The sequence below is a fragment of the Trichoderma harzianum genome (genome assembly GCF_003025095.1).
Source record: "Trichoderma harzianum CBS 226.95 unplaced genomic scaffold M431scaffold_33, whole genome shotgun sequence".
Lineage (NCBI taxonomy): Eukaryota > Fungi > Ascomycota > Sordariomycetes > Hypocreales > Hypocreaceae > Trichoderma > Trichoderma harzianum.
Genome location: NW_020209281.1, coordinates 45,828 through 68,765, shown reverse-complemented (window position 1 = coordinate 68,765; position 22,938 = coordinate 45,828). Strand labels below are relative to the sequence as shown.

At 46.3% G+C, this 22,938-nt stretch overlaps 9 protein-coding genes across 9 annotated transcripts; 2 read left to right on the top strand and 7 right to left on the bottom strand.

Moving 5' to 3' along the window:
• Positions 1-413: 413 nt before the first annotated feature.
• Positions 414-2,505, top strand: M431DRAFT_525901 (hypothetical protein; the record flags this gene model as incomplete). The annotated part of the gene is made up of 6 exons (XM_024920646.1): positions 414-456; positions 586-948; positions 1,011-1,072; positions 1,136-1,566; positions 1,632-1,837; positions 1,899-2,505. The coding sequence occupies 6 exons, from the start codon at positions 414-416 to the stop codon at positions 2,180-2,182; spliced, it is 1,389 nt and encodes a 462-aa protein (XP_024767485.1). The 3' UTR covers positions 2,183-2,505.
• On the bottom strand, positions 2,418-4,050 carry M431DRAFT_53869 (hypothetical protein; the record flags this gene model as incomplete). The annotated part of the gene is made up of 4 exons (XM_024921040.1): positions 2,418-2,744; positions 2,825-3,047; positions 3,106-3,339; positions 3,395-4,050. Coding segments are annotated over 4 exons (1,440 nt in total), but the record flags the coding sequence as incomplete, so codon positions are not given.
• On the bottom strand, positions 4,014-8,496 carry M431DRAFT_501728 (hypothetical protein; the record flags this gene model as incomplete). Its single annotated transcript, XM_024918055.1, has 3 exons — positions 4,014-4,026; positions 4,704-8,172; positions 8,445-8,496. The coding sequence occupies 3 exons, from the start codon at positions 8,494-8,496 to the stop codon at positions 4,014-4,016; spliced, it is 3,534 nt and encodes a 1,177-aa protein (XP_024767483.1).
• Positions 8,497-8,871: 375 nt separating this feature from the next.
• Positions 8,872-10,355, bottom strand: M431DRAFT_488252 (hypothetical protein; the record flags this gene model as incomplete). The annotated part of the gene is made up of 3 exons (XM_024916543.1): positions 8,872-9,839; positions 9,903-10,036; positions 10,090-10,355. The coding sequence occupies 3 exons, from the start codon at positions 10,353-10,355 to the stop codon at positions 8,872-8,874; spliced, it is 1,368 nt and encodes a 455-aa protein (XP_024767482.1).
• Positions 10,356-11,071: 716 nt separating this feature from the next.
• Positions 11,072-12,340, bottom strand: M431DRAFT_501726 (hypothetical protein; the record flags this gene model as incomplete). Its single annotated transcript, XM_024918054.1, has 3 exons — positions 11,072-11,991; positions 12,039-12,165; positions 12,218-12,340. The coding sequence occupies 3 exons, from the start codon at positions 12,338-12,340 to the stop codon at positions 11,072-11,074; spliced, it is 1,170 nt and encodes a 389-aa protein (XP_024767481.1).
• A 502-nt stretch (positions 12,341-12,842) lies between these two features.
• M431DRAFT_366817 (hypothetical protein) lies at positions 12,843-15,237 on the bottom strand. The gene is made up of 7 exons (XM_024914606.1): positions 15,223-15,237; positions 14,834-15,139; positions 13,827-14,785; positions 13,611-13,774; positions 13,416-13,541; positions 13,301-13,348; positions 12,843-13,248 (listed from the first exon to the last, which is right to left on the bottom strand). The coding sequence occupies exons 2-7, from the start codon at positions 15,011-15,013 to the stop codon at positions 13,130-13,132; spliced, it is 1,596 nt and encodes a 531-aa protein (XP_024767480.1). The 5' UTR covers positions 15,014-15,139; positions 15,223-15,237; the 3' UTR covers positions 12,843-13,129.
• Positions 15,238-16,838: 1,601 nt separating this feature from the next.
• On the bottom strand, positions 16,839-18,710 carry M431DRAFT_549685 (hypothetical protein; the record flags this gene model as incomplete). Its single annotated transcript, XM_024921296.1, has 5 exons — positions 16,839-17,974; positions 18,031-18,205; positions 18,263-18,314; positions 18,377-18,453; positions 18,522-18,710. 5 exons carry the CDS (start codon positions 18,708-18,710, stop codon positions 16,854-16,856), a joined length of 1,614 nt encoding a protein of 537 aa, XP_024767479.1. The 3' UTR covers positions 16,839-16,853.
• Positions 18,711-20,409: 1,699 nt separating this feature from the next.
• Positions 20,410-21,496, top strand: M431DRAFT_129393 (hypothetical protein; the record flags this gene model as incomplete). Its single annotated transcript, XM_024912403.1, has 2 exons — positions 20,410-21,136; positions 21,198-21,496. The coding sequence occupies 2 exons, from the start codon at positions 20,410-20,412 to the stop codon at positions 21,494-21,496; spliced, it is 1,026 nt and encodes a 341-aa protein (XP_024767478.1).
• A 141-nt stretch (positions 21,497-21,637) lies between these two features.
• On the bottom strand, positions 21,638-22,804 carry M431DRAFT_549680 (hypothetical protein; the record flags this gene model as incomplete). The annotated part of the gene is made up of 4 exons (XM_024921295.1): positions 21,638-21,675; positions 21,845-21,917; positions 21,978-22,294; positions 22,360-22,804. 4 exons carry the CDS (start codon positions 22,802-22,804, stop codon positions 21,638-21,640), a joined length of 873 nt encoding a protein of 290 aa, XP_024767477.1.
• Between the last annotated feature and the right edge of the window lie 134 nt (positions 22,805-22,938).

Below are 22,938 nucleotides of genomic sequence, written 5' to 3'. Positions count from 1 at the left end.
ACCTTGATTAGAGATGAAATGCAACATCTTCCTATTCTGACGAGCGGCCAGTTAGCGCACAAAGCCGCTGACAGTCAGCATCCATTGTATATTCAGAAAACAGGGCGTCATCAGCAATTCGTATTTAACTAAAGTCTATTTAGGCTTAGGACTTTGCTCGATAATCACTATTGCCAAATGAGGTCTATGCTGGCTTACAGCGTCTTCTTATTATGCAGTAAACTGGGAAATGCTGAGGTCAGATAAAGAGGGGACATAACAACGACACCGGCCTATTTACATACATCATATGGCGTACCCTTACTTCTTCTTCTTCACACAAATTCTCTGCAACCTGATCCAAATCGGCTCTCTTTTCAGCCTATAGTATTTATTTTACTGTTTTCTTCATTGCCGACTTTTTGCAACGAAGAATGTCTTCTACAGCCACCATCAACGCTAGCGGAAAAGCTGTAAGCTCACGGCCTATTTCCCACCACTGCAGACTGCAATTGAACCTACCTTAACAATTATAGGCTGTGATACTGCGTGAGAAGCTGGGTGCTGATAAGGTCATCTTGCCAGATGACGCTCTCCCAGATGTAGGCCAATTTGACACAACATTTTACTTCATTGCACAGGCTGCGCAGATCGTCCCCGTATGCCGCGTACTCCCCGTCAATGCTGCGGATGTCGCGACAATCCTCAATATAGTCCGCGAGACTGGGGCTACTTTTGCAGTTAAATCTGGAGGTCATAACTCATACGCTTCTGGAACCAATGCCGAGAACGGAATCACTATCGACCTGAGTCGTCTGAAAGACATCACCATCTCTGATGATCGCAAGTCTGTCACCGTTGGTGCGGGCTGTAGGTTCGGCGAAATCTACGACAAGCTGGAGGCACATGGACTTGGTTGTGTCGGTGGCCGAATTTCTAGTGTCGGGGTTAGTGGACTTATCATGGGAGGTACGAATATGTTCAAAAGCAAATATGCATTCACTGTCCGGTTGCTAACCTTAACTCAATAGGTGGCATTTCTTTCTTCTCGTCCGAAAGAGGGCTTGCTTGTGACAATGTTATAAGTTATGAGGTAAGTTTTGACTCCACCATCCCTCCGCTGCCTTTGTCGATCGCTTACAGTTCCCTCTTGAAGCTTGTTCTTGCCAATGGCCAAATTCTAAATGTCAGCGAAAAGTCGCATCCTGATCTCTTCTGGGGCATGAGAGGAGCCGGTATCACTTTTGGTATCGTCACTCGTATGGAGTTGAGAACCTTTAATTTTGAACGAATATGGGGTGGTGCTAGTGTATTCGCCCATGAAAACAAGGCTGCAGTTTTCAATGCATTCAATAAGTTTGTACACGATGGCTCAGATCCTAGTACGGAAGCTTTTATGCTAGCTACCGATGCCGCAAAGGATGGTAACAGCGTGTACGCTGTCATCACGTCTCACAGCAATCCTCAATCTGACACCGCGGCCTTTGACGATATTAAAAGTCTCACCCCCCTTGCCTCAACGACTCAAATTCGAAGCTTGAAAAATCTTTGTGACGAGATGGATAGTCAAAATGAGCCAGGTTTCAGGTATTTGCGTCTTGGGTGATCGAAACAAGGAGATTGAAGTGCTACAAGCTGACTACCTCTCATAGGTTCCGGACTTCTTCATTGTCTGTGAAATTTCATCTATCAACGCTGGAACAGATTGATGCCATTCATACAGACTCTGTGGCTCTTTTAATGGATTGCGATGGTTTCGTGCCCTCCATATTATACCAGCCATTGCTCGGGTCTATGCTTCCAAGGGACGAGATTGGCAATGCGTTAGGGATTAAGCCGGAAGACACACCTTTAATAAGTACGCCAGAAATGCAACATTCTACAAATAGATAAGAGTTTACTAACACAAGATTGAATAGTTATAGCAATTCTTTGGAGATGGACAGACGTTCAACATGATAAGATGATCTTCGATGTTGCCGACCAGTTTGTGAACAAAGTTGAGAAGGCCGCTCGGGCTCAGGGCACGTTCCACCGCTACCAATATCTCAACTATGCAGCCAGACCCCAAGATGTATACCGCAGTTATGGGGAGGAGAACAGAAAACGCCTTCTGGAGATTAAAGTAAAGTATGATCCTGAAGATTTGATGTCGACACTGCGTCCAGGTATTATCCAATTGTCAGGCTCGCCGAAGGCATGAGGCTTTGGAGAAAGACTGTGACTTTGGACCATGAATTGTTCCATAGACGACTACTTGCCAGGGTCGAAAAACAAAGTCAACTTTCGTTCCTTCTATATGCTGTATAACAATGTTCACGGTTGGGTATATAAAGTCTAACTCATGAATTCTCCACGCTACACAAAATGAGTCCTGTCACCGAGTCACACTTATATACCACTGGCTTTATGTTGCTTTCCAAGCCTACCGTAAGAACTCAGTCTCGCTTGACTCCCAATTGTTTGATCGTCCGTAATCCGAGTACACTTAGCACACAGACTAGTGCCATGGCGGCAAACATAGTCCAGAAGACGGCGCGATATCCAACCATAAGGGCACTGGGTGAGGCTTTATCGACGTTAAGAGATGCATTAGTTACAGAGGCAGCGATGAGTGAAGTGACAGTTAAGCCAATAGCGGTTCCAAGCTGGGCGCAAGTGTTGAAGACGGCTCCGCTCAAAGCCTGCATATGTGTGGGGAAAACGTCTGACACGACGAGGAGGCCAACTGTGAAGAGAATATCGCAACTCAATGGAGCGAGAATCTACATGTAGTTAGAGACATATTGTTTCCATATAAGATGTTTCTAACAATAGACGGTATCTTTGACGAGTAATGACTCACCTGGGCAAAGAAAGCATCGTACCAATATGGCCAGCTGGGATTGATCAGGGCCATGAGAAGTGGCGCGACAGTGCTAAGAGTGGAGGAGATGAGTACAGACCACATGACAGGCATACGGTTTACAAAGATCCCGGTCGATATGTTGGTTAGTGCTCCAGAAATAAGAGACGGGAGAATCTGCAGTGAAGCATGCAGCGCCGATTGACTCTGTACTTGCTGGAAGCTGAAGAAATGGTTAACTCACATCCCTAAGAGGACTGTTCTAGTGACCGACGACTTACAACAAACTGCTATACAATTCCATGCAGTTACACACAGCCGTGGTGAGTAGTACCATGAGGCAACAACTGGTGAACACCCAGTTTCTCCATAGCGAGTTGGGGATGAGTGCATTGCGCTGGTGTCTTTCCTGGTACTGCATCCATCCTATGAATACAGGGATCAGGGTAGCACTAATAACCAGAAGAACAATGGTGGATGCCTTATGAATACTATGGATGTCGGCAGATAAGATTCTGAAGCCCTGCATTAGCTACGCTGAGGAGTAGTAAATCGGGGAGGGATCCGTACGCTAGAACATAAGATAGCATCGCCAAACTTGCAGTCCCAATGAATGCACCAATGATGTCAACTTCTTTCAGAATTCTAGACCAAACCGATTTTCTTGACCTTACAACGGCCTTTGGCAACGTACAAACACCGACCAAGAATAAAGCGAAAGTGGTGGCTGCGGCAAGATAAAATGCGGCCCTCCAGCCGGTGCTATCGGCAAAAACACCGCCAAGGACGAGCCCAAGAGAAAATCCGATCGGACCAGCAAAGCCCAAGCACGCAAAACCTAAGTTGCGCGGCCTTCCCTCCTCTAAGCTAGTCGAAATAATGGAGACGGACGAGGGAACAATGATGGCGTTCGTGATACCCTGTAAGGCACGAAAGGCAATCAATTGGCCACCGGTTTGAGCCAAACCGCAGGCCATCGCGGAGACGGCGGCAGCGAAGGCTCCTATCAAGCTCATAGTTTTGGTGCCTATCACGTCGGTGATAGAACCAGCCAGTAACAGACATGAACCTGCAGTGAGGTAGAAGACGGAGGTAGGCCAGACAAGAAGTCCCTCGTCGATATGCAAGGAGGCCGCCATGGCTGGCAGGCCGACAACGACGACACCATTGCAGAAGCTGCTGAAGAGATTCAAGCCCAATAGCTGAGCGACAACGAAAGTAGCCCGAGCTTTCGAGTGGATGATGGGTGTTTCGCAGTCATCTGCTGGTGTGGCGGACGAAGAGTCTCCCGACGGATCATGCAACGCTTCAACTGGTGCCGAAGCAGGGAGGCCACTGACAGGCTGGAGCTCTACCGATTGAAACTTCGTAAGTACTTGCGTTGTCATTTTGGAGATTTGTACCACAATATCGATGTTACTGATTCGAGTTTCTGAGGTTGTGAAAATGTGAGTCAACATTTCTTAGGCACTGTCGGCCCTAGTAGATTAGATCCATGTCTTCTTGCAACCGGCTAATTACTCATGATTGTTGGTTCCATGTTATCAATTGCGACTACGTGTGGATGCACTCATGCAAGAATATGCTGTTGGTCAGCTTGCCTTGGACAGCCACTAAGTATTTTTGCTGGGTATGCCAACATTTTGTACATTTCTATCTATGGACTCAATCTGCGCAGTTAGACACCTCGACACTGAAGTAATTGACCACAATAGCATCACCACAAACCCTGGGATTGACGTTGCAAAATGCCTTCATATTGAATACATGTAGCTTAGCCCTGGAGCCTCGATGTATGGAGTAAAGTTCGTTAACATTTGTTTGGGCTTTTTGAGATGACCTCAAAGGCAGTGGGTCTACTTTATCTTGGCTTCAATACCTCAACTTGGATCGACTAATAATCGTATGGTAGTGTTTGCCCTGGGCACCTGCGATGACTCTTCTTTGTGCCAGATGTTCATTGTCGTCTACGGAGCTGTCGGTATCGCTATTAGATGGATAACTCCAGTTAGCGTGTGAAGAGTTTAGAGAACCCTCTTTGAACGGAAGGATAATGAACTGGATGTTGCAGAGGTACTCTACAGAGCGTCGGACTGCCGCTTCAATCTCGCCCGAGGTATCAAATTCTTCCGTCGACCTGATCTTGACTTCTTCAGCCGTTATTCTATCGCCAAGGGCCGGCCCCAAATGTAGCTGAATGGCCCACAGCGGGTGGGCTTCTTTGTCTCGATCAATGTCAGCATTGGCTTGGCCAATCCATGAGTCCCAGTCCAATTGTTTGAGAGATATTTGAGCTTGCGACTGGATAGCATTCCAGAATTCGCTAACCGGTAAACCGCGGCTCATATCATGGAATACCACAGTAGACTTCATTGTTCTATTCTCTCGATCATCCTCGCTGCTAGGACTAGAGCAGCCGCTGTGAATGGACCTAGGAGGGGTCATAGGTCCGGAGGAACCATTGGGTATTCCTAGTTGCGCTTGGCGAGCTACATATTTTGCGACGTAGGTGACCTCTGCTATATCCAGCCAATAGTCGGGTGGGTCAGAAGGAAAGCATCCCATGCGAACTGCTCCGGCGACCAACCTCCATATATAGTCGTCTGTGTTAGAAAGGCCAGCCGCTTGATCGCCAATGATGTAGCCAGGTTTGATAACCATGAAGGTTCGGCTCGTAGTTGCCGGCTCCCTCTCATCCTCACGTGTGGCAGAAGGGTGGACGACTTCGTTGTATAGGCGGCCTGCAGCCAGTGTTAGTTGTTCCGATACGTATTTGGCCTGACTGTATCCCTCCGATTCGTTGAGAGTTCGTAGATATTCTTCATCTGACTGGTGCAAGCCTTGTTTGATGCCACCGGAGATGAAGATAAAAGTTCGGAGGTGTTGAGACTGGAGAGCCGCCTCTAGTAAATGGAAGGTTGAGACAACGTTTGCCCTTTCTAGGGCGTCGTAGCTGGCACTATAGTTGACAACAGCTCCATTGTGTATGATTATGTCGATATTGGCCATCTTTGCCCATTTTTCTTCTTGTAAGCCCAACCGTGGTTCGGCCAAGTCTCCTAGCCAGACTTCAATGCGAGAGAATGCACTCTCCTTCCACCACCCTGCAGTAACTGCAACTTTGCGAACCCGTTCTCGGGCAATGTCAATGTTGGCTGCCCGTACTAGGATGATGATCTTTCTCACTTGATGGTTGTTGAACAGCTCGCCCAAAATGTGTGTTCCCAGATATCCAGTCGCGCCCGTTAGTAATACCTGGGAGCCTCGACTTCCTAGAGAATCCGCGCTCGGAAGATTTATAGATGTACTTCCAAGCCGTGTTACCCAAGCTCCCAGACTCGTCGATATATCCATCTGTGGCCCATCGACGATCTGGCCATTTTTGTGTGACTCCACCAGTGTTGCCAGATGTCGAATCGTAGTCTCTCGACGCAGGAGTTGCGGTACTTGTATGCTCAAACTGAACTCTGTCCTTAATGCCTTAGAGAGGGCAATGGCACTAAGAGAGTCTCCACCGTATTGAAGGAAGCTGATGTTTGTGTGAACCACGGCCGCGTCCAGCCCCAAAGTTTCTGCCCAAAGACGCTGAAGGGCCACTTCAGTATCGTTGTGAGGTAAAACATAACCTTCCTGTGGAAAAATACGGCATGCCATCAGATCATCACTGGATAACTGTAATGTCAAAGAGCGCAGAAGTTTTCTGTCAATTTTTCCGGACGGAGTAAATGGTACTTCAGGCAGCTGGAAATATAGAGATGGTATCATATAGTCAGGAAGAACTGCCCGTAAGGAACGATCAATCTCTGCTTGAAGGTTCTGTAACAATGGGTCAGGCGCATAGAGATATATACTTGGTAAGTTTGTTGACTTGGCTAGATGTTTCTGTGGCAAGTATTGGGGTTGACATTCCAAGCACAAAAAACAGGAAATGCTGGCATTTTGAGTATTTTGGTTGGATATTATCGACTCAACGAGTACTTCTCTCACTCGGACCGGCGATTCCATGGCTCCTGATTGAACATAATTCCAGATACGGAACTCGATCGCACTCAGATCGACACGTTGGCCACGTATTTTGACCATGGTATCTTTACGGCCGATATAATCGAACGTCCAGTCTCGGTTGCTTCGCACAAGATCTCCTGTTCTATACAGCCTGCCCCGTCGACCCTTAACACAGGCATGACCGTCAGTTAGCCATGTGGGATCAACAACAAAGGCTGTTTCTGTTTGCCCTGGCGCATTAAGATATCCCATTGTCAACATTGGGCTCTCCACTAACAGCTCCCCCACCTCGCCGAACCCACAGAGAACATCTGCGTTGTCAGATTGGACCACCCAACAGTTCCCGGGATGCTTAGATCTGATCTGCGAAGATGCCGAGTTCTCCTTGATTAAAGGCGCAAGAGAAACGATAGGACACTCCGTTGCTCCATACCAATTGAACAGAGAAACATCCATGTCAAATAAAGGGCCAATTCGTGATGTGAGTGCCTCGCCCGTAAGCACAATCAATTTGATCGGCGTCGAGACAATCGCTTCAGCCAGCGCCGACATTACTATAGACGGGGTGGTACAAATACAATTGGCTTGCATTGTGTTGATGGCTGCGACGAGGTTATTTAGTCTCTGTGTCTCTGAAGGGATACAGAGACATCCACCAGCAACCAGAGTCATGAATGTCTCATGGAGGCTGATATCGAATGAGAACGAGGAAAACTGGAAAAGCCGGGAACTCCGTCCGAGCTGGAGGATTTGTGATCCGCACTCCGCAGTAGTCGAGATGCATTCAGGGCTTAGCATCACACCTTTTGGCGATCCTGTACTGCCGGATGTAAATACAACAGCCGCAACATTTGTCGCTGCGTTCTCAGCCAGGCGCTCTACGCCACTATATAGCTGATATTCGAGGCCGAGGTCGTCCACAGCAAATATTGGTACTGTCGTATCGATTGCTATTTTGCTCTCCGATATTGTAAGGATACAAGGTGGATCAAGGATATCCAGAATTTCGGCAAGCCTAGCCGCTGGCGTACGAATATCGAGAGGAGCTATTCCCCAGCCTCCAAGCAGGGCCCCAACCATGGCAATGGGCATCCATTTTGACTTGCTCATCACGATTGGCAGTACTTTGCCAGAGGGTTGGCCAATATGTTGAGACAAGTAGTTGGCTAGATTTGATGCCAGACGGATCAATTCTCCATAGGTATAATTTCCGTCCCAAGCAACAATAGCCGGATGATCGCCCTGTATGCTTGCGCGTTGGGCAATCAAGTTCTGGACGGTTGTGGAAATCACTCTAGGAACTTGAGTGTTCCGTATCCATAGTTCAGAAAGCTCTGATGCTGCTATTGAAGACATTATGGTGGCAAAGAACAATAGTAAACACAATAAACGATAGTATGTTATAGTTATATTTTTTTTTGTTTTTAAAAAAAGAGTCAATTCGTCGGTGCTCCAGCAGAGGGAACCAGTTATATATCTTTCCTATCGTATCTACCTGGAAGGTTACGTCTCTGGCCGCGAAGGTACTAAGGGATTTAATTCTTGAAATACGAGGCAGGTCGCCGCTTCTGTGCGTCCCGAAACTGACATGAATCCAATCATGAGGGTCACAGACCTACTTCAGCTGAGACATCAATTGCATTTATACAATCTAGATCATGATTCATAGTTACATAACGTGTTCGAGTCTAACCTCTATATGCCTAGGAACTAGCGGGACAATAGTTCCTTGAGAGTACTGCAGTAATTAAGATGCAGATCGAGTACGTTCACGTAGGAATGGAAGGGCGTGAATGCAGAGCTATTCTTGGAAAGTAGTATTACGCTCCACATTGGTAGAAGAGAATAATGTGTCTAACCAATGCTGCTTGTATTTATTAGTGATCTATGGTTGCCAAAGATGAATAAAAACAGATCTAGGCCCTTTTGCTGATTAGAGGCTACCATTGTTGAAAGAGCACTATAATGGACGAGCTGAAGAAGCATTCCCAACCCAAATCACCCCACAAAAATTAAGCAATGGGATTTCCTGCTGTGAAAGGTCACGGTTCAGAAGTGGAAATCACATGTTCCAGCTCATCACATAATGCTAGAACTTCGCTCACGGTGTTGTAGTGAATAAAACTAGCCCGAATAATTCCGTCGCTGTGTGGCCGGAGAACATCAAATGTTGCTCGTGGTGCCCAGCAATCACCCCACATAAGCCGGAATCGGTCGCGAACATGAATCTTCATCACAATGTCACTAGACTTGCGCCCAAGCACCTCGAATATCACAATTGACACTCGCTGGCTTGGATCTGCGGTTTGTTTTCCGAACACTCTGTAGACCGTGGGTCGACTGAGCAAGTAATCCAAAAAGACTTTGGTTAGGACTGTCTCCTGCTGGATGATAGCGTCCCATCCAAGGTTGCTCAAATAGTTCGAGATGGGACCACACATTGCTTCCAGCTCATAGCAAACATTACCTAGGTGAATCTTGCCATCAAGGGTAGAGGCATCAAGGAAGTAATGGTTGATACTGCTCATATAGCGATCTTGTGCGCGACGGTGTGCGTATAACTGCGCTATATGTGGACCGAATACTTTGTACCAGCTGAAGCAGTAAAAATCCACATCGAGTGCTTTGACGTCTACTGGACGGTGGGGAGCCCAGGCAACTCCGTCCACAACAATCATGCAGCCAGGGATGGTATGAACAAGATCGGCCAACTCCCGAATTGGATGTATCGTCCCAACCACATTAGAGACGTGATTGCAGGTAACAAGGCGCGTTTTGGGAGTCAGAAGAGGTTTGAGTGATTCGACCGTGAGGCATGGGCTATCTTTCTCATCCTGTGATGGTATCCACCATTTGATGGTGATGCCCAAACTTCGAGCAAGGTACACCCACGAGCTTGCCGCCGCTTCATGGCACAGAGTAGAGCAGACCATCTCGGCGTCCGAATTGAGATACGGTTGCAAGGACTGGCTTAATAGCCGTAACAAGGCAGTCGTGGACGGCCCGAAAGCTGATATAAAACACTTGGTGAGCAAAATAGAGCCCACTCACAAAAAAGAGCCATTGGACCTACCAATCTCTGACGGATCCGCATTGATGAAAGCAGCACACTGGAGCCAATTGTTCGCATACTCGGCTTGTGCCGCGTCACTTCGAGGGTCTCCATCTCCACGGTCAATTGGCATAGAAATCATCCGTTCACTTGCTCTGTATGGTTGATTAGTGTTATGCGTGCTTTTAAAAGTCAGTTTAGAACATACATTGTAACAGCATCCCCCAATATCACGGTCCCCGATGCGTTATTGAACAATACGGTCTCTCCACTGAGAACAGGAAAGTGACTTCGGACTTGGTTCATATCAATCGTATCACGACTAGCTTCGCCAAACTTTGCTTTGTAAATGCTGGAATACGTGACGCCCAATGCGTTTTGTGCATTAAAGTGCTGAGAAGCGTGGTTGTTGTTTTGCACCTTACCAGACGAGATATGTTCGCCGTCCTCCACTATAGTAGTACTAGGTGCCATATTGAATGGAAAAGACAAACCAGACAGTAAAAGAAGATAAAACTGTAATGAATAGAGTAAATTTTGTATATGCTGAACCAGAAGCGGACAGAGGAGAATTTATAATGTGCCCGGAACTGGGTGGTTTGGCGTTTGATGCAGCGTTATTCTCCTATGCCCCAGTGTTTCTCTAGTGGCAAAAAGCCTTTTACAGGCACTCAGGTAGCCCCCAAGAATCTGCATCTATTTGATGTGACCTATCAAGAGCCGCCAAAAATGAGTTTCAATATACGGAATAAGGGTGCCTCATACTCTCGGCGAGTATCTGTCAAAGTTTGATGAGGCCTAATGTAGGGAGGCTGTGACAGATGCCAACATTCTATGAACGAGGGTATAACTATGATCAGGTGCGCAGATTATTACGCGTTGCTCAGGTTTCGGAAATCTCGTGGATATAAGAATCAAAACAGGGCTGCTTGGGAGCCAGAAAGCATTGCCTTTGGTGGCAATTGAAGCCATCCTCTCTGGTCACTGGAACGAAACGGGGAACAGAGATAGTTGTTCAACTATATGTTTAAGTCGGAATCAGAACTAAGTTCCAAATCTAATAGCTAATTATCCCTACCTTCGCACTTCAACAGCCAGTATACTATTCATACGGAGCCAGGAAGAGGAAGAATCTGGAAGTAAGTACTGACTTGGAGATGTCTTAGTCCGTAGATTGCTTGCAAATTCCATTACAATTCCTCTTTTTGGTACTTGTAGTCCGCCTGTGTCTCAAATTTACTGGTCTCCATTTCCTTTTGAACCATCATTGAGATGGCTTCATAGGCAAGATTTGCAGCCGCAAAAGCCGTATCACCTCCGGCGCTGTCATAGGCTGGAGTAACTTCCACAATATCCAGGCCAATAACGTCCAATTTGGAGAGAACGGTCATGATTCTCATCATCTCGCGAGACGTCCACCCGCCCGTTTCGGGAGCGCCAGTTCCCGGGGCAAATGCCGGATCAAGTACATCAATGTCAATACTGACATACACGGGCACGTCTTCCCCAATTGTATCGTGGATCTTCTTGATGATAGCGTCAGCGCCTTCATCGTCCATCTCTTCGACAGGGATGCGCAGAAATCCGAGAGAATCATCACTGTGGAAATCCTGCAGGCTCGAAACTCTACCATGGACACCGGCATGAACTAGATGGCCAGGGAGAAGGAGACCCTCCTGAGCTGCCTGCCAGAACACCGTCCCGTGGTGGATCTCAGAAGCTTGCGACTTCCAGGCCTTGCGTGGATATGAGTCAGGATCCATCGTGTCGATGTGTGCATCGAAATGGAGAAGTGCGACAGGCTCTTGTCGAATCTTATGTAGAGCCCGAAGCATGGGAAGCACAATGGAGTGGTCACCACCAAGAAGTACCAGCCGAGGATGACTCCATCGGCTTTTCTGCGAGGTAGAACGTGACAGCAGCTCAAATAGGGCATCACCCATCTGTTGCATCGCTAGAACGGGGTCAATTGGAACAACGGGTATGTCGCCGCAGTCTAAAACCGATGCCCATGATTCGTATGGGTTGAAATGAAGGCTAGGATGGAAGCTTCTACCAGAGAGATGGCGCCCAGATGCCCATCGGATTGCCTTTGGGCCCTCACGAGCTCCTAGGTTTGTGAGCGGCGTTACATCTTTGGATCAGACGTCATCTTACCTGATCGGTATGTAGTAAGAGAGTCAAAAGGAACGCCCACAACGGCGATATCGAATATTTCGGAGCGATTGACCAAGCATCGTGAGTATGGGAGGTGATTAAATGTCGAAATACCAGAGAATGCCCACTATTCAACCTAAGTCAGCCATTGTTCCATTGGTCAAGTAAGAAATACTCACATCGGAGCCCCATAGATCTTCAAGAGTAGCCTCCGAAGATCCTGGCACGGAGAAAGAAAGGACGGCTATGAGAAAGAAAATCGCAGGTAGTCGTCGAAAAGAAGCCACAATATGTAAATTCATTTTTTTCCGAGGCATGTATGCAAAAGATGTCAAAAAATAGCCAAGAAAGGAAGTAGGTACGGATGGGAGAAACTAAAAAGATCTTTCTGCATGCTTTTCTAAATGGTTAATCCTGTGCGGGCATGCTGGAATATATGGTTTTCGAGTCACATTTTAATCCACTGAGCTGTGCTTGTTACCCTGTTTTTGGCTATGGATAGGCCTGTAGACTGTAGGAAAGGTAACCCCAAAAAGTTTGAGCCATCCGGTGATTTAATTTGCTATTGCTGTCTCTGGGAGACGCACCCGTTAATTATGTGTTAAAGTTACATGTAATTAGCTGGAAATATTCATGACAGCTATTTAACAGCGGCACCATGTCTTCTATCCTGTCGGACAAAGATCAATCCCGCGACCAGTATTGTAGTGGAAGAGTGGCTCTGCATTTAATAACACGACTCACACGGCCACATCTTTACAGTAGAAATGGCTGTCTTGAATGCTTTCTCTATGTTTAAATGCTGTCTCCAAGTGGTGTTTAAATTAGGTTAAAAACGGTAATCGATTCAAATTGCTAACATCTAGACTACGATGCGTATCGCTTAGCACCTAGCAACCGAAACCGGTACCGGCAGGCTCAAACTGTAGCTGTGGTCCAGGATATCACTACTATACCCGCAGCAGTCGATCTTACACTATTATAAGAACTTCATAGACATGACAGGCTCCCATTTCACAAAAACGGTATGACTTACATATTGCATTAAAGGACGGATAGCTATCTATTACATTGCTATCCAAAGGGCTGTTCTAACTTTCGCCGTGGTTTTCTGTCTCATGGAGATACTGATACCAATTATCGGTAGGTAGTAAAGACGCCGGGAGTTGACTCATGGTATAATCTGAGCGCATGGTAGAGATCAGTTGTGCTATTAGTCGTCAGTATACATGTCAGAGGCGGTCTCAACATCTATGGTCTACCTTGGCACCCAAACTCATATTCCGGAGAAATGAGTATTGTGTTCGTATCTAATCGGCGCTTGTAAGTCTAATGATCCTAAACGAGAGGAATTTTAATGTAGAGTAACAAGTTTACCAAAGAGTAGAGGATTTTCATCAGTGCTTGGTATTATCGATTCTGGCGGTGCCGTTGGAACGGGGGTGTCAACGCTTGAGAACGAGTTCAACTGCATTGGTTCACAAGAGACTTGGGGCGTTTCTCCTGATTTGGGTATATGAGTATATGAGTATACCGATGAATTATTTTTGAAAGCACTTTAATGAGGCTTACCACTGGTGTGCCCATTCTTCTTGGCCGTCATATCTCTCAATGCCGACGCAATGTGGTTTCCTAGCCTCGAGAGTCCTAAACCCCTCACAAGCTCATCTATACCCAATTCCTTGAATTTGATAGCAGCTGCGTTCATTTGCTCTCTGGTGCATCTGGATGTATACCTACATGATTATCTGTCAGACTTTAGCCATGCGTCCGGGCGTTGAGGCGTACGCTGAGTGCGGCATGTCCGAGGGCAATGCGATGAGATACCCGAGATCTTCTGTTTCACTAAATATTTTGATCCACTCATGATACTTACAACCCTGATCAACGCAGTTCAAACATTTATTGGCGGCTTTTTGGCTTTGGAAACGCTTCGGAAAGTCTTCACACAGCTTTTTGATCAGGCTGGAGCGCCCGTCGCGGACCCAGTGCATACTGGTGTGGTATCCGGCTTCCACGACATGACTGTAAATGTTAAAGCATTCAAATCTATGATAAATCCTCAGCAGGTCTCGAATGTCAGTGTTTTCTTTTTTCGTGGCAAGGGCGGCTTCCCAACCCTGCCCATTTGGGAGAGCTACTTTGGCTTCCTTGATTGCGCGAAGGAACTGTGTAGGGTCTGTTTTGCAATTCTCCAAGAGTCGTTCAGTACTCGGCGTGAGTTTAATTTCAACACATGTGGATAAACGGCTGCTGCCACAGCTGTTATGATCTGCCAAGTTTTGAACAGCGGCTCCGTCACGTTGGTATGGTGTGGCGATTGCGAGAGTGGGCAATTTGGCGGCGGTATTTGAGGTAGACTGCTGGCATGAAGCGGTTTGTTCTGAGCAGCGGATATTGGGTATATCCCGATGGTTATTCTCATCTGATATCGAATTTACTAATGCATCGCCAGCATAGGCGCCTCGTCGCTGTTTGGGATTGTTGTCGCCATTCGCAGAGATTGAAGGAGAGGAGCTCCCACGTCCTTGCAGATGAGGACGGCTGAGTGCGCGTGAACCATCCTCTCTCTCTGGCCACTCGCGTCCAGAAGAAGGTATGCGATTGTATCGATGGTGCCCAGGTTCAGTAAGGCTCATTTCGTCGACGTGTGGTCGGACATGGACGTTTCCGGACAGGCCCGCAGCGCAGCCTGAGAACCCATTGGTGAGTCTCTGTGTCGTCCGTAGTCGATGGATGTCACTTCTCTTGGGCTCGATTAGCAGATGCATGGGGTGTCACTGAGACAGACCAACCTTGTTCTTACAAAGCAAGAAGAAGAGACGGTGTAGTGCAGAGATTTCGTTTGTTGAAAGATGCTGGAAACAATTCGACACTTGTGCCGCCGATATTCTATTCTCATTGGCGCTGAGGAAACGACCGAGTTGGGCAAGCAAGTCTTGTAGATCGGTGTTCGAATCCGGTCCGTTCTGCATCTTTGGAAGTAACAAACTCGCATAAAAACAAAGATAGGCTAAACACGGCCGGGAACGGCTATTTTGACACCGGTTGGAGTTGGAGAGATATCGTGCAAAGGAGCGGGGATATCATTTGAGGGTGCACTAGTTTCGATGTTATATCAAGGGAATTTGCGAATGAGGTAAGAATCGACATATTCTCAGCTCAAGAGATATGTAATACTTACATGTCCACTGCGCTAAACTCATTATAAAAGTGTTTTGATCTTCTTCATGTGGTGACCTATTCATTTTACGTTCAATGTATTCTTGCAGACCACTTGCGCGCACTGATTTACAACAAGGACCTATTGTGAAACATCAGAGCGGGGATCTCTGCGGATCTACAGTACATGTAATGCGTCGTGGCGAGATAATAATAAGCCAAACGTGGAACATGAAGTAATAGTGATTAATATATGTGAAGTTAGCCACGCGAATTCGTGAAATGTATTAATAGCAGCATCCTTGGGAATACACGCGCAGCAGAGTGGTCCGTACCTAGGCTAATGCTTTTTGCTACAAGAAGTCGCAAACGTGACATGTAGCTCAATGCGTTATACTGCTGATAGAAAACTGGGAATTATATCTGTTTTCTAATATAAACACCTAGTAGAGAACAAAAAAAGAGGAGGAAGAATGGAGCTTACATTAATCCATGGTATGGGGCGAAAATTTGATGTGATCTTTAGTGGCTTTGGACCTGTAGTAACTCGATGAAACTTCAGCTATATGTAATTGCCTAGATCTGTAAATCGATGCCCAGAACTGACAATCACCAAGAATTTGGGGCAGTGAAATTGGCGCCAGGATTCAAGACATTCGATCCTGACGGCGTCCATCGCAGCTACTAGTATGCAGCAACGCGTCTCAGCAAGGCCCCACATACGCACGAATTTCTGAGAAATTCATGGCCTTGTGTAACATCATGACATATTTGAAGTCATTTTAGCCTCTGTTCGGGGATGATGGCTTATTGAAGAGTTCGAGGGCCTGGCAGTAAGTCGTTAGAACATTTTGTCGCAGTCATGAGGATAGCGCATAGGCTCGTCCCGTAGCCCAATGTTCGTGAGGTCGGTTGAGCCATAAGCGAGGGAAAATAACACTAGATCAACGCATTAACCAAGCCGATGTATGTTAGATAGCCTGGGGGCAAATATTTACTCACAGTAAATAATCCCTAAAGCTTTGAGAATGGGGGATGGAGTCACTTATTTATATTACATCGCTCTGACCAGTATTATGCTGAAGTGGCGGGATGACCAATAACAGCGACTGCGTGCAGAACGGCCCATGTAGCCGACGCAGTCTTTCACACCCTGGTCTGCGAGCGAGAAGGAAAGGCGATAAGCTACTAATCGTAACAACAATGAAAACATCCAATTTAAAGAGAAACACGTTTCCGGCTACTCTATTATGACTACTGCCTACATCGCATTGGCTAGGGTGTAGTCGGGATTTAGAGGATTGAGAGCGAGGGACCTTTACAGAATCTCCAACGAGACAACTACTATCCAGAAGCCTAACCTAGGTCCGAAAGATATCGACATGTCATCCTGGTATAATAAAGAACGAGAAATAAATAAGAGGATAGTTTATCTGTGTGAAAAATATGGTAAATAAGTATCTATTCCAAGATATGCGAGAGTTCATTCTAAAGGTAGTCTTTGATAAGTATAATACATAGTTGAAGGTCGCAAGGCATGATTGAAGAGATGAATCAATTGCCTGCAGTATATCCCAGCCAGCCGCAAATTGAAATGAAACGCAGGCTGCCAGTGGTAAAGCGTGAACGATTGTGCCGTATCATGCTCCAGGCTCAATTGTCAAATTTTTTTCCCTTAATATTGATCCAGGGTATCCCAAATGATATCACAACCGCAGCTGCAGACGCGGCCGCAGAGAGATAAAATGTACCTACAAGAGCCTGATTAAATGCACCCAGAACAACTGGCAAATCGTCTGGAGGCACCAGTTTGCGAATAGCTCCTGAGCCACTGGCGAGCAGGCTCTGTAGATCAACACCGGAGATTTCCACAGTCAACTTATTGATGAAGATATTGGCAAACACAGCTTGTGAAATTGCTAGGAAAATTGCACTGCCAAAGAATTGAGAGAAAGTGGCTGTAGAAACGCCGAGAGGACTCTGGGCGGTGGGCAAGGTGGCTTGCACCGCTACAACGGGCATTTGAGCCATCATGCCAAATCCTATACCTGGCAGGATCTGGTAGCCAATCCAGTGTGCGGAAGATGTGTCGAGATCGAATGTACCGTAGAGTCCAATGCCAATAGCCATAAAAGCACAACCAATGTAGACCCAGGGGTTTAGGGGACCCAGTTTAGGAGCAAGTGCTCCAGATAGGAGAGCGGCGGCGATTTGTAGAACAAAGGTTGGGAGGCTCATGACGCCGCTTCTAATCGGACCCGCTCCTTTGACGACTTGAAACCACTCTGGAAGATAATACATGACTGAGAATATTGCACCATATGCAAACCCTAGAGTGAGGCTGCTGAAAGTAACAGTGCGGTTGACGAGTATGGACATGGGCAGCATAGCTTCTTCGCCTTTATAAATCTGCCAGAGGACAAAGACCACACAGAGACCTCCGAATCCGAGGAAAAGTCCAATTATTTTGGCTGACTTCCAGGGGTACGTAGATCCTCCCCATTGCAGGGCAAGTAGGGCCATCAAGATTGCCGGAATGAAAAGAGATGCGCCGACAAGGTCGAGAGCCCGGATGCGGCGGGTGATGGGCTCGGTTTCTATATCTCTAGTAGGCGGATTGAAGAATACTACCAACACTAGACCGGCTACTGCACCGATTGGTAGGTTGATATAGAAACACCATCGCCACGATACGTGTTCTGTAAAGGCTCCTCCGATCAAAGGGCCAATCACAGTCGCAACGCCGAAGAATGAGGATATAAACCCAATATACACTAAACTGTTTGGTTAGTCTTAAGGGGGTACATTCGTGGAAGAAGTTAGTTCTTACGTGGTCTTTTCTCAAGCGGAGCGATGAAGGCGACAATGGAAAAAGCACCAGATACGATGCCTGCTCCGCCGGCTCCTGCAACAGCACGCCCGCCGATAAACATATTAGAGCTCACTGCCGTGGCACATAGTAGAGAACCGAGCTCAAAGACGGCAAAGAAGGTGAGAAATGTCCACTTTTAGCGGTTAGATCAGACTTCTCGCACAAATGTCGTAATGGCAGCTTTGCTTACTTTGAGAGAAAATGTTGCATAGAGTTTACCACTCAGCGGCTGTAGTGAACATCTTGATAGGGCCAATATTAGCACTAATGCACGATATAATGGCATCGAGCTAAGAAGACGTACAACGCAAGAAAATATTCGCTCCCATACCACCCAATATCCTTTGTGGATTGGAATCGATCTGTGATATATGGAATAGCCTAGAAAAGAAGCATAAGCCGGTTAGCTTAGTTCTAGTGTTAAATTCGCCATTCGTGGGAATACCAACTGTAGCAACAATGGAAGTATCCAGGGCAATGAGAAAAACAGGCAAACTCAATCCTAAGAGGATGAAGGCCACTGCGGCTGGAGAAAGCGATGGCTCGTCGGAGGGAGTTTCCGTTTCAGCGGGCTGTTTAGTATCGCTGTCTGCATTGTCATCAACGCTTGTTGCCGTTTGAGATTCTTCCTTAGACATGACGAAGGCCCTCTTGAGCGCATTCATTTACAATAACAAATAAATGCTCTGCTGGGAATCAACAAGCAGTTTAAGCATGATGGAACAGAGAGAAACTAGTTTAAATGTAAAAGCTTCCACAGAGTGAGTGGATATTTCCGCAGCCATGGAGTACTCCGTCCGGAAGTTAGACCGCCATTGATGATCCAGATTACTATGAACTTTGTTTGAACATCTTACACATTCCAACTCCGCTGCGGAATTAGGCAACATTTTTCTTGTTTGTTTATGGTCTTAAGGCTATTTGCCATCGGAATTAAGAGAAATGGGTTCAATGAACTGCCTGCTACCATAATTGACGGCGAGCGACAATATCAATGACGTTCATTTGTGGATGCTAAAGCATACCCGGTCACAATTGTGTTAATGATCCTGCACATTAGAAAGCCCAATAAGAGATATCGCAAAAAGAAAGAAAGGGCCTGGGGTTGAATTAGTGATTTTAGGCGCCTGGGATGGATGCAGGATGGGAACTTCAGCATGTTTGGAGATGTATGTCGGGATTATAGAATCCGTGTGAGGATTTCACCAAAGCAACAGTGTACTTGTTGGTGCTTCATTTTCCCGTCCAATATTTTACCGTGTCTAATTTGCCACGAAAAAGGTCCATATAATGGGAATGCCCAAACCACCTCCTAAAGTAAGAACAATTCCACATAATTGACACAAATCTCTAGTGATGATGTGCATCTTGCCCGCTGTCTTGGAGAAATCGCTGTGTTTTATTCGGCGAGATTTTGTAGATCCACTAAAATAGTACAGCTTCTTAAAAAGGAAATAAAGGTCTTGGCGTCCCGATCTGGCCAATTGGTGCCCGCTCATGGACGCGCTCAAGGGCGAATCGCCTCACTTTTACTCTCTGTTGTGCAAGCCGTTAAATTCTTATCAGTTACATTGACATGACTAGGTGTATTGATTTATCAACATAGGAGCGTTTGGCATGCGGAGAAGCTATTTCCGCTCCTCAGAAATGATCAATGAGTTCATGACCAAGACATACTCTCGAGGAAGATCCCCCATCAGGACGCCTGGCCCTTCAAAAGTCTGAAATGTATCATATTAGGTTAACTTCAACAGGTTCACTAGCTCTCTTAAGATACTCCGTAAACAGAGCGACTCGAACATATAAAGGGAACCTCCATCTATAAATTGGCCTACTCGTCCTGCGGAAAGACTAATCAAGTCATTGCTTGCTAAGCCGGTAAAATGATAATTGGCAATATTCCCAATCAGACGTTATGTTATTCATCAAGCAATGTTTAATAAACGCTTTGCTCCATAGATTTGGCCTATCAATCGTCAAAATTTGTGTCCGTGGCCTTAAAGCTCATACAGACAGAAACGCTTAGCACACATTCCCAAAACAGTAATATCTCAATTGCCTTCGAATACGATTGCTGTAATAGTCCTTATTCTATTGGAAACGTGTCACGATTATCAATCCATATAGGTTCGTTCTATAGCCACGAAAGATAATGATTAATAATTCTGAAATGATTGTTTAGCAAGGCGGACTCGGGGAACTAGATCTCTGCTGAAGTGAGACGTAATTGATGTATATAAGTATGGGCAATAACTCGAAGAGAGAGGAATTTTGTTCACTACCATCATACTATCATTATACACTAACTTCACCACGAATTCGTAAATTTGTATCGTCATGGCAGAACCGACTGCAGCTATCCCTAAAGGCTCCCTTGTCCTCATCACAGGCCTTACGGGCTATATTGCAACACATGTGGCACAGGAATTTCTCCGCCAGGGATATAAAGTGCGCGGGACGGTTCGAGATATATCCAAGGCGTCTTGGCTCACAAATGATTTGTTCTCGGCTGAGCATGCGGCTGGCAATGTAGAGCTTATCCAGGTGCCAGACCTTGGAGCCCCAAACGCTTTTGATGATGCCATTAAAGGTGTTGCAGCTATTGCTCACGTTGCCACTGTCTCAAACCTTGATCCGGACCCGAACAAGGTTATTCCGCAAACCGTGTCTGGAATTGTTTCGCTTTTACGAGCCGCTGCTGCAGAACCCTCCGTTAAACGCGTAGTTTTCACGTCCTCAGCTGGCTCAGCCATAATGCCCATTCCTGGTGCGTCGGGACATGTCGGCCGCGATACCTGGAACGACGCGGCTGTGCAGGCAGCGTGGGCTCCACCACCATACGACGCCTCCCGTGGCATGGTCACCTACATGGCGAGTAAGGTGGAGGCTGAGAAGGCTGTTTGGAAGTTCATTCAAGAAGAGAAGCCCAGCTTCGTAACCAACGTTGTGAGCCCATTTACCACCCTTGGCGCTATGCTTCATCCCAGCCATGCAAGAGGTACAGCTGGTTGGGTTAGCGCCTTGTGGAAGGGTGACACAACCTTTGCTGGGTTGATGCCTTCATGTGAGTATTGCTTCGGCCATCCCTCCAAAGAGTTTCTTCGTGTGTTAATAGTATGAAACAGCTATCTACGTTAATGTCAAAGATGTTGCAGTCCTTCATGTCGCTGCAGTTCTTGATGAGGACACCAAAGAAGAGCGGATCCAAGCCTGGGCGACTCCTTTCAACTGGAATGATGTCTTGGCTATCTTTCGACGTATTGATCCAACCCATAAAGTTGTTGACGATTTCCTGGTGCCTGCCGCAATTTCTACAACAGCTGATGATAGGGTTCCACTGAAGCTGTTGAAAAAGTGGGCTAAGCAAGATGGTTGGAAGAGTTTGGAGGACTCCATTCGGGAGACTTTGAGCAGTTCTTCATAGATACTAAGCAGCCGCCACATTAGATCAAACGTATGGTTACGCCTCGTATATTACTATTAAGATAATAAGGAAGAGCACTGAAAGGATAGCCTATCGATCTATATGAGAGATTTTCTCAATATACTGAACTAGTGAAGGGTCTTATAAATCTCCATCATGCCAGTCTCGTTCAATATGTCCTTGCATGGAAAGGTTTTGAAGGAAGTTTATATAAAGACATAGCTTCTCATAAAGTATCTCTAGTGCATTTGGGATTATAATTCGGTAAGCTTATTTTCAGAATGTTTTCCAAATTGCACCATTTAAGAGCCTGTCTCAGAAACCCATTGACTCCGACATTTGATAAACCTCCTTTCAACTGGATCATGTTGTTCAAACCTTCGAAATGCAGAGCTGAGGCATTTAGGTCATCGCACATGAACTACGCCATAGTTTTATTAGACACCGTCTCTTGGCACTGGAGAAATAGCTCTTGACTTACTTCATCCGCACATAATAGTAGGGTTTTCGCAATTGTAGTTTCGATAATTGTTGGTCCTTCTGCAGCAATAGCCTCATTTACAGACCTGATGCATTCGAGTTTGTACATCATTGCAAGTTGAGAATACTCATGATTTGCATGTGGTCGATGCTCGCGAAGTGCAAGATTACGACACGAGGACAGGAATATACCAGCTAACAAGCCACTGTCTGTGACTACAAAGGGAAGCCAATACAGTCTTACACCTTCAATAAAGAGGGCCTCCTCATCGCCATGGTGGCACCAAAGGTGGGCATCTGGGATAACTGATGCTGCATCTAATAGCAAGTTAGTGGTATACGGGTAGAAGACTCTCAAATTTCTTCATCCAACGGCCACTTACAGTAGTCGAGAAGAAAATGTTCAAACTTTGTCATTGGCCGTGCAAAGCAATGAAGTAAACCGCTGTAAATAGGAATCATTAGGTTCACTGGCCAATCTATACTCAAAAGAGAGATGTCATTAGTATCCATCTGCGTTCTCCTCTTCTTCTTAGTCCCCTTCGGTTGTGAAACCGACGCGCGATGTGACGCATGAATATTTCGTGCCGCGTGTGACCGAATGCTGGAAATGGCAGTCGACGAGGTGGCATCATGAGGATGCGCTGTGTTGATAAATTCCAATCCGATCCTCTTTCTCACTCGTCTATGTGTTTGCCCAGATGGTGTTACTTCAGCCATCGAATCATTACCACATACAAGATTCGTTGGCGGCTGGTACCGTCTCCAACGACTGATTCGCGTCTTAAGCTGTGGCTCGTTTGCAGTTCGGCTGGTTCCTACTCTCATGATTATGTATTGAAGGTTGTTACTTAAAGTTCTCAACGTTTCTTCAAAAGATGTTCGTGAGGGTATCTAGTAGACGGCAGCGGTGACCATCTGCCATGAAGTTTGATCCGATATTCTGACTAATGTCGATATGT

Excerpts from the sequence above, each read along its gene's own strand:
- M431DRAFT_366817 (XM_024914606.1), bottom strand. The coding sequence starts at position 15,013 with ATGCAGAACGGACCGGATTCGAACACCGATCTACAAGACTTGCTTGCC. Across the intron at positions 14,786-14,833 it reads TCTTGCTTTGTAAGAACAAG|AGAAGTGACATCCATCGACT; the intron begins GTTGGTCTGTCT and ends ATCGAGCCCAAG. Across the intron at positions 13,349-13,415 it reads TGAAAATCCTCTACTCTTTG|ATACGAACACAATACTCATT; the intron begins GTAAACTTGTTA and ends AGCGCCGATTAG.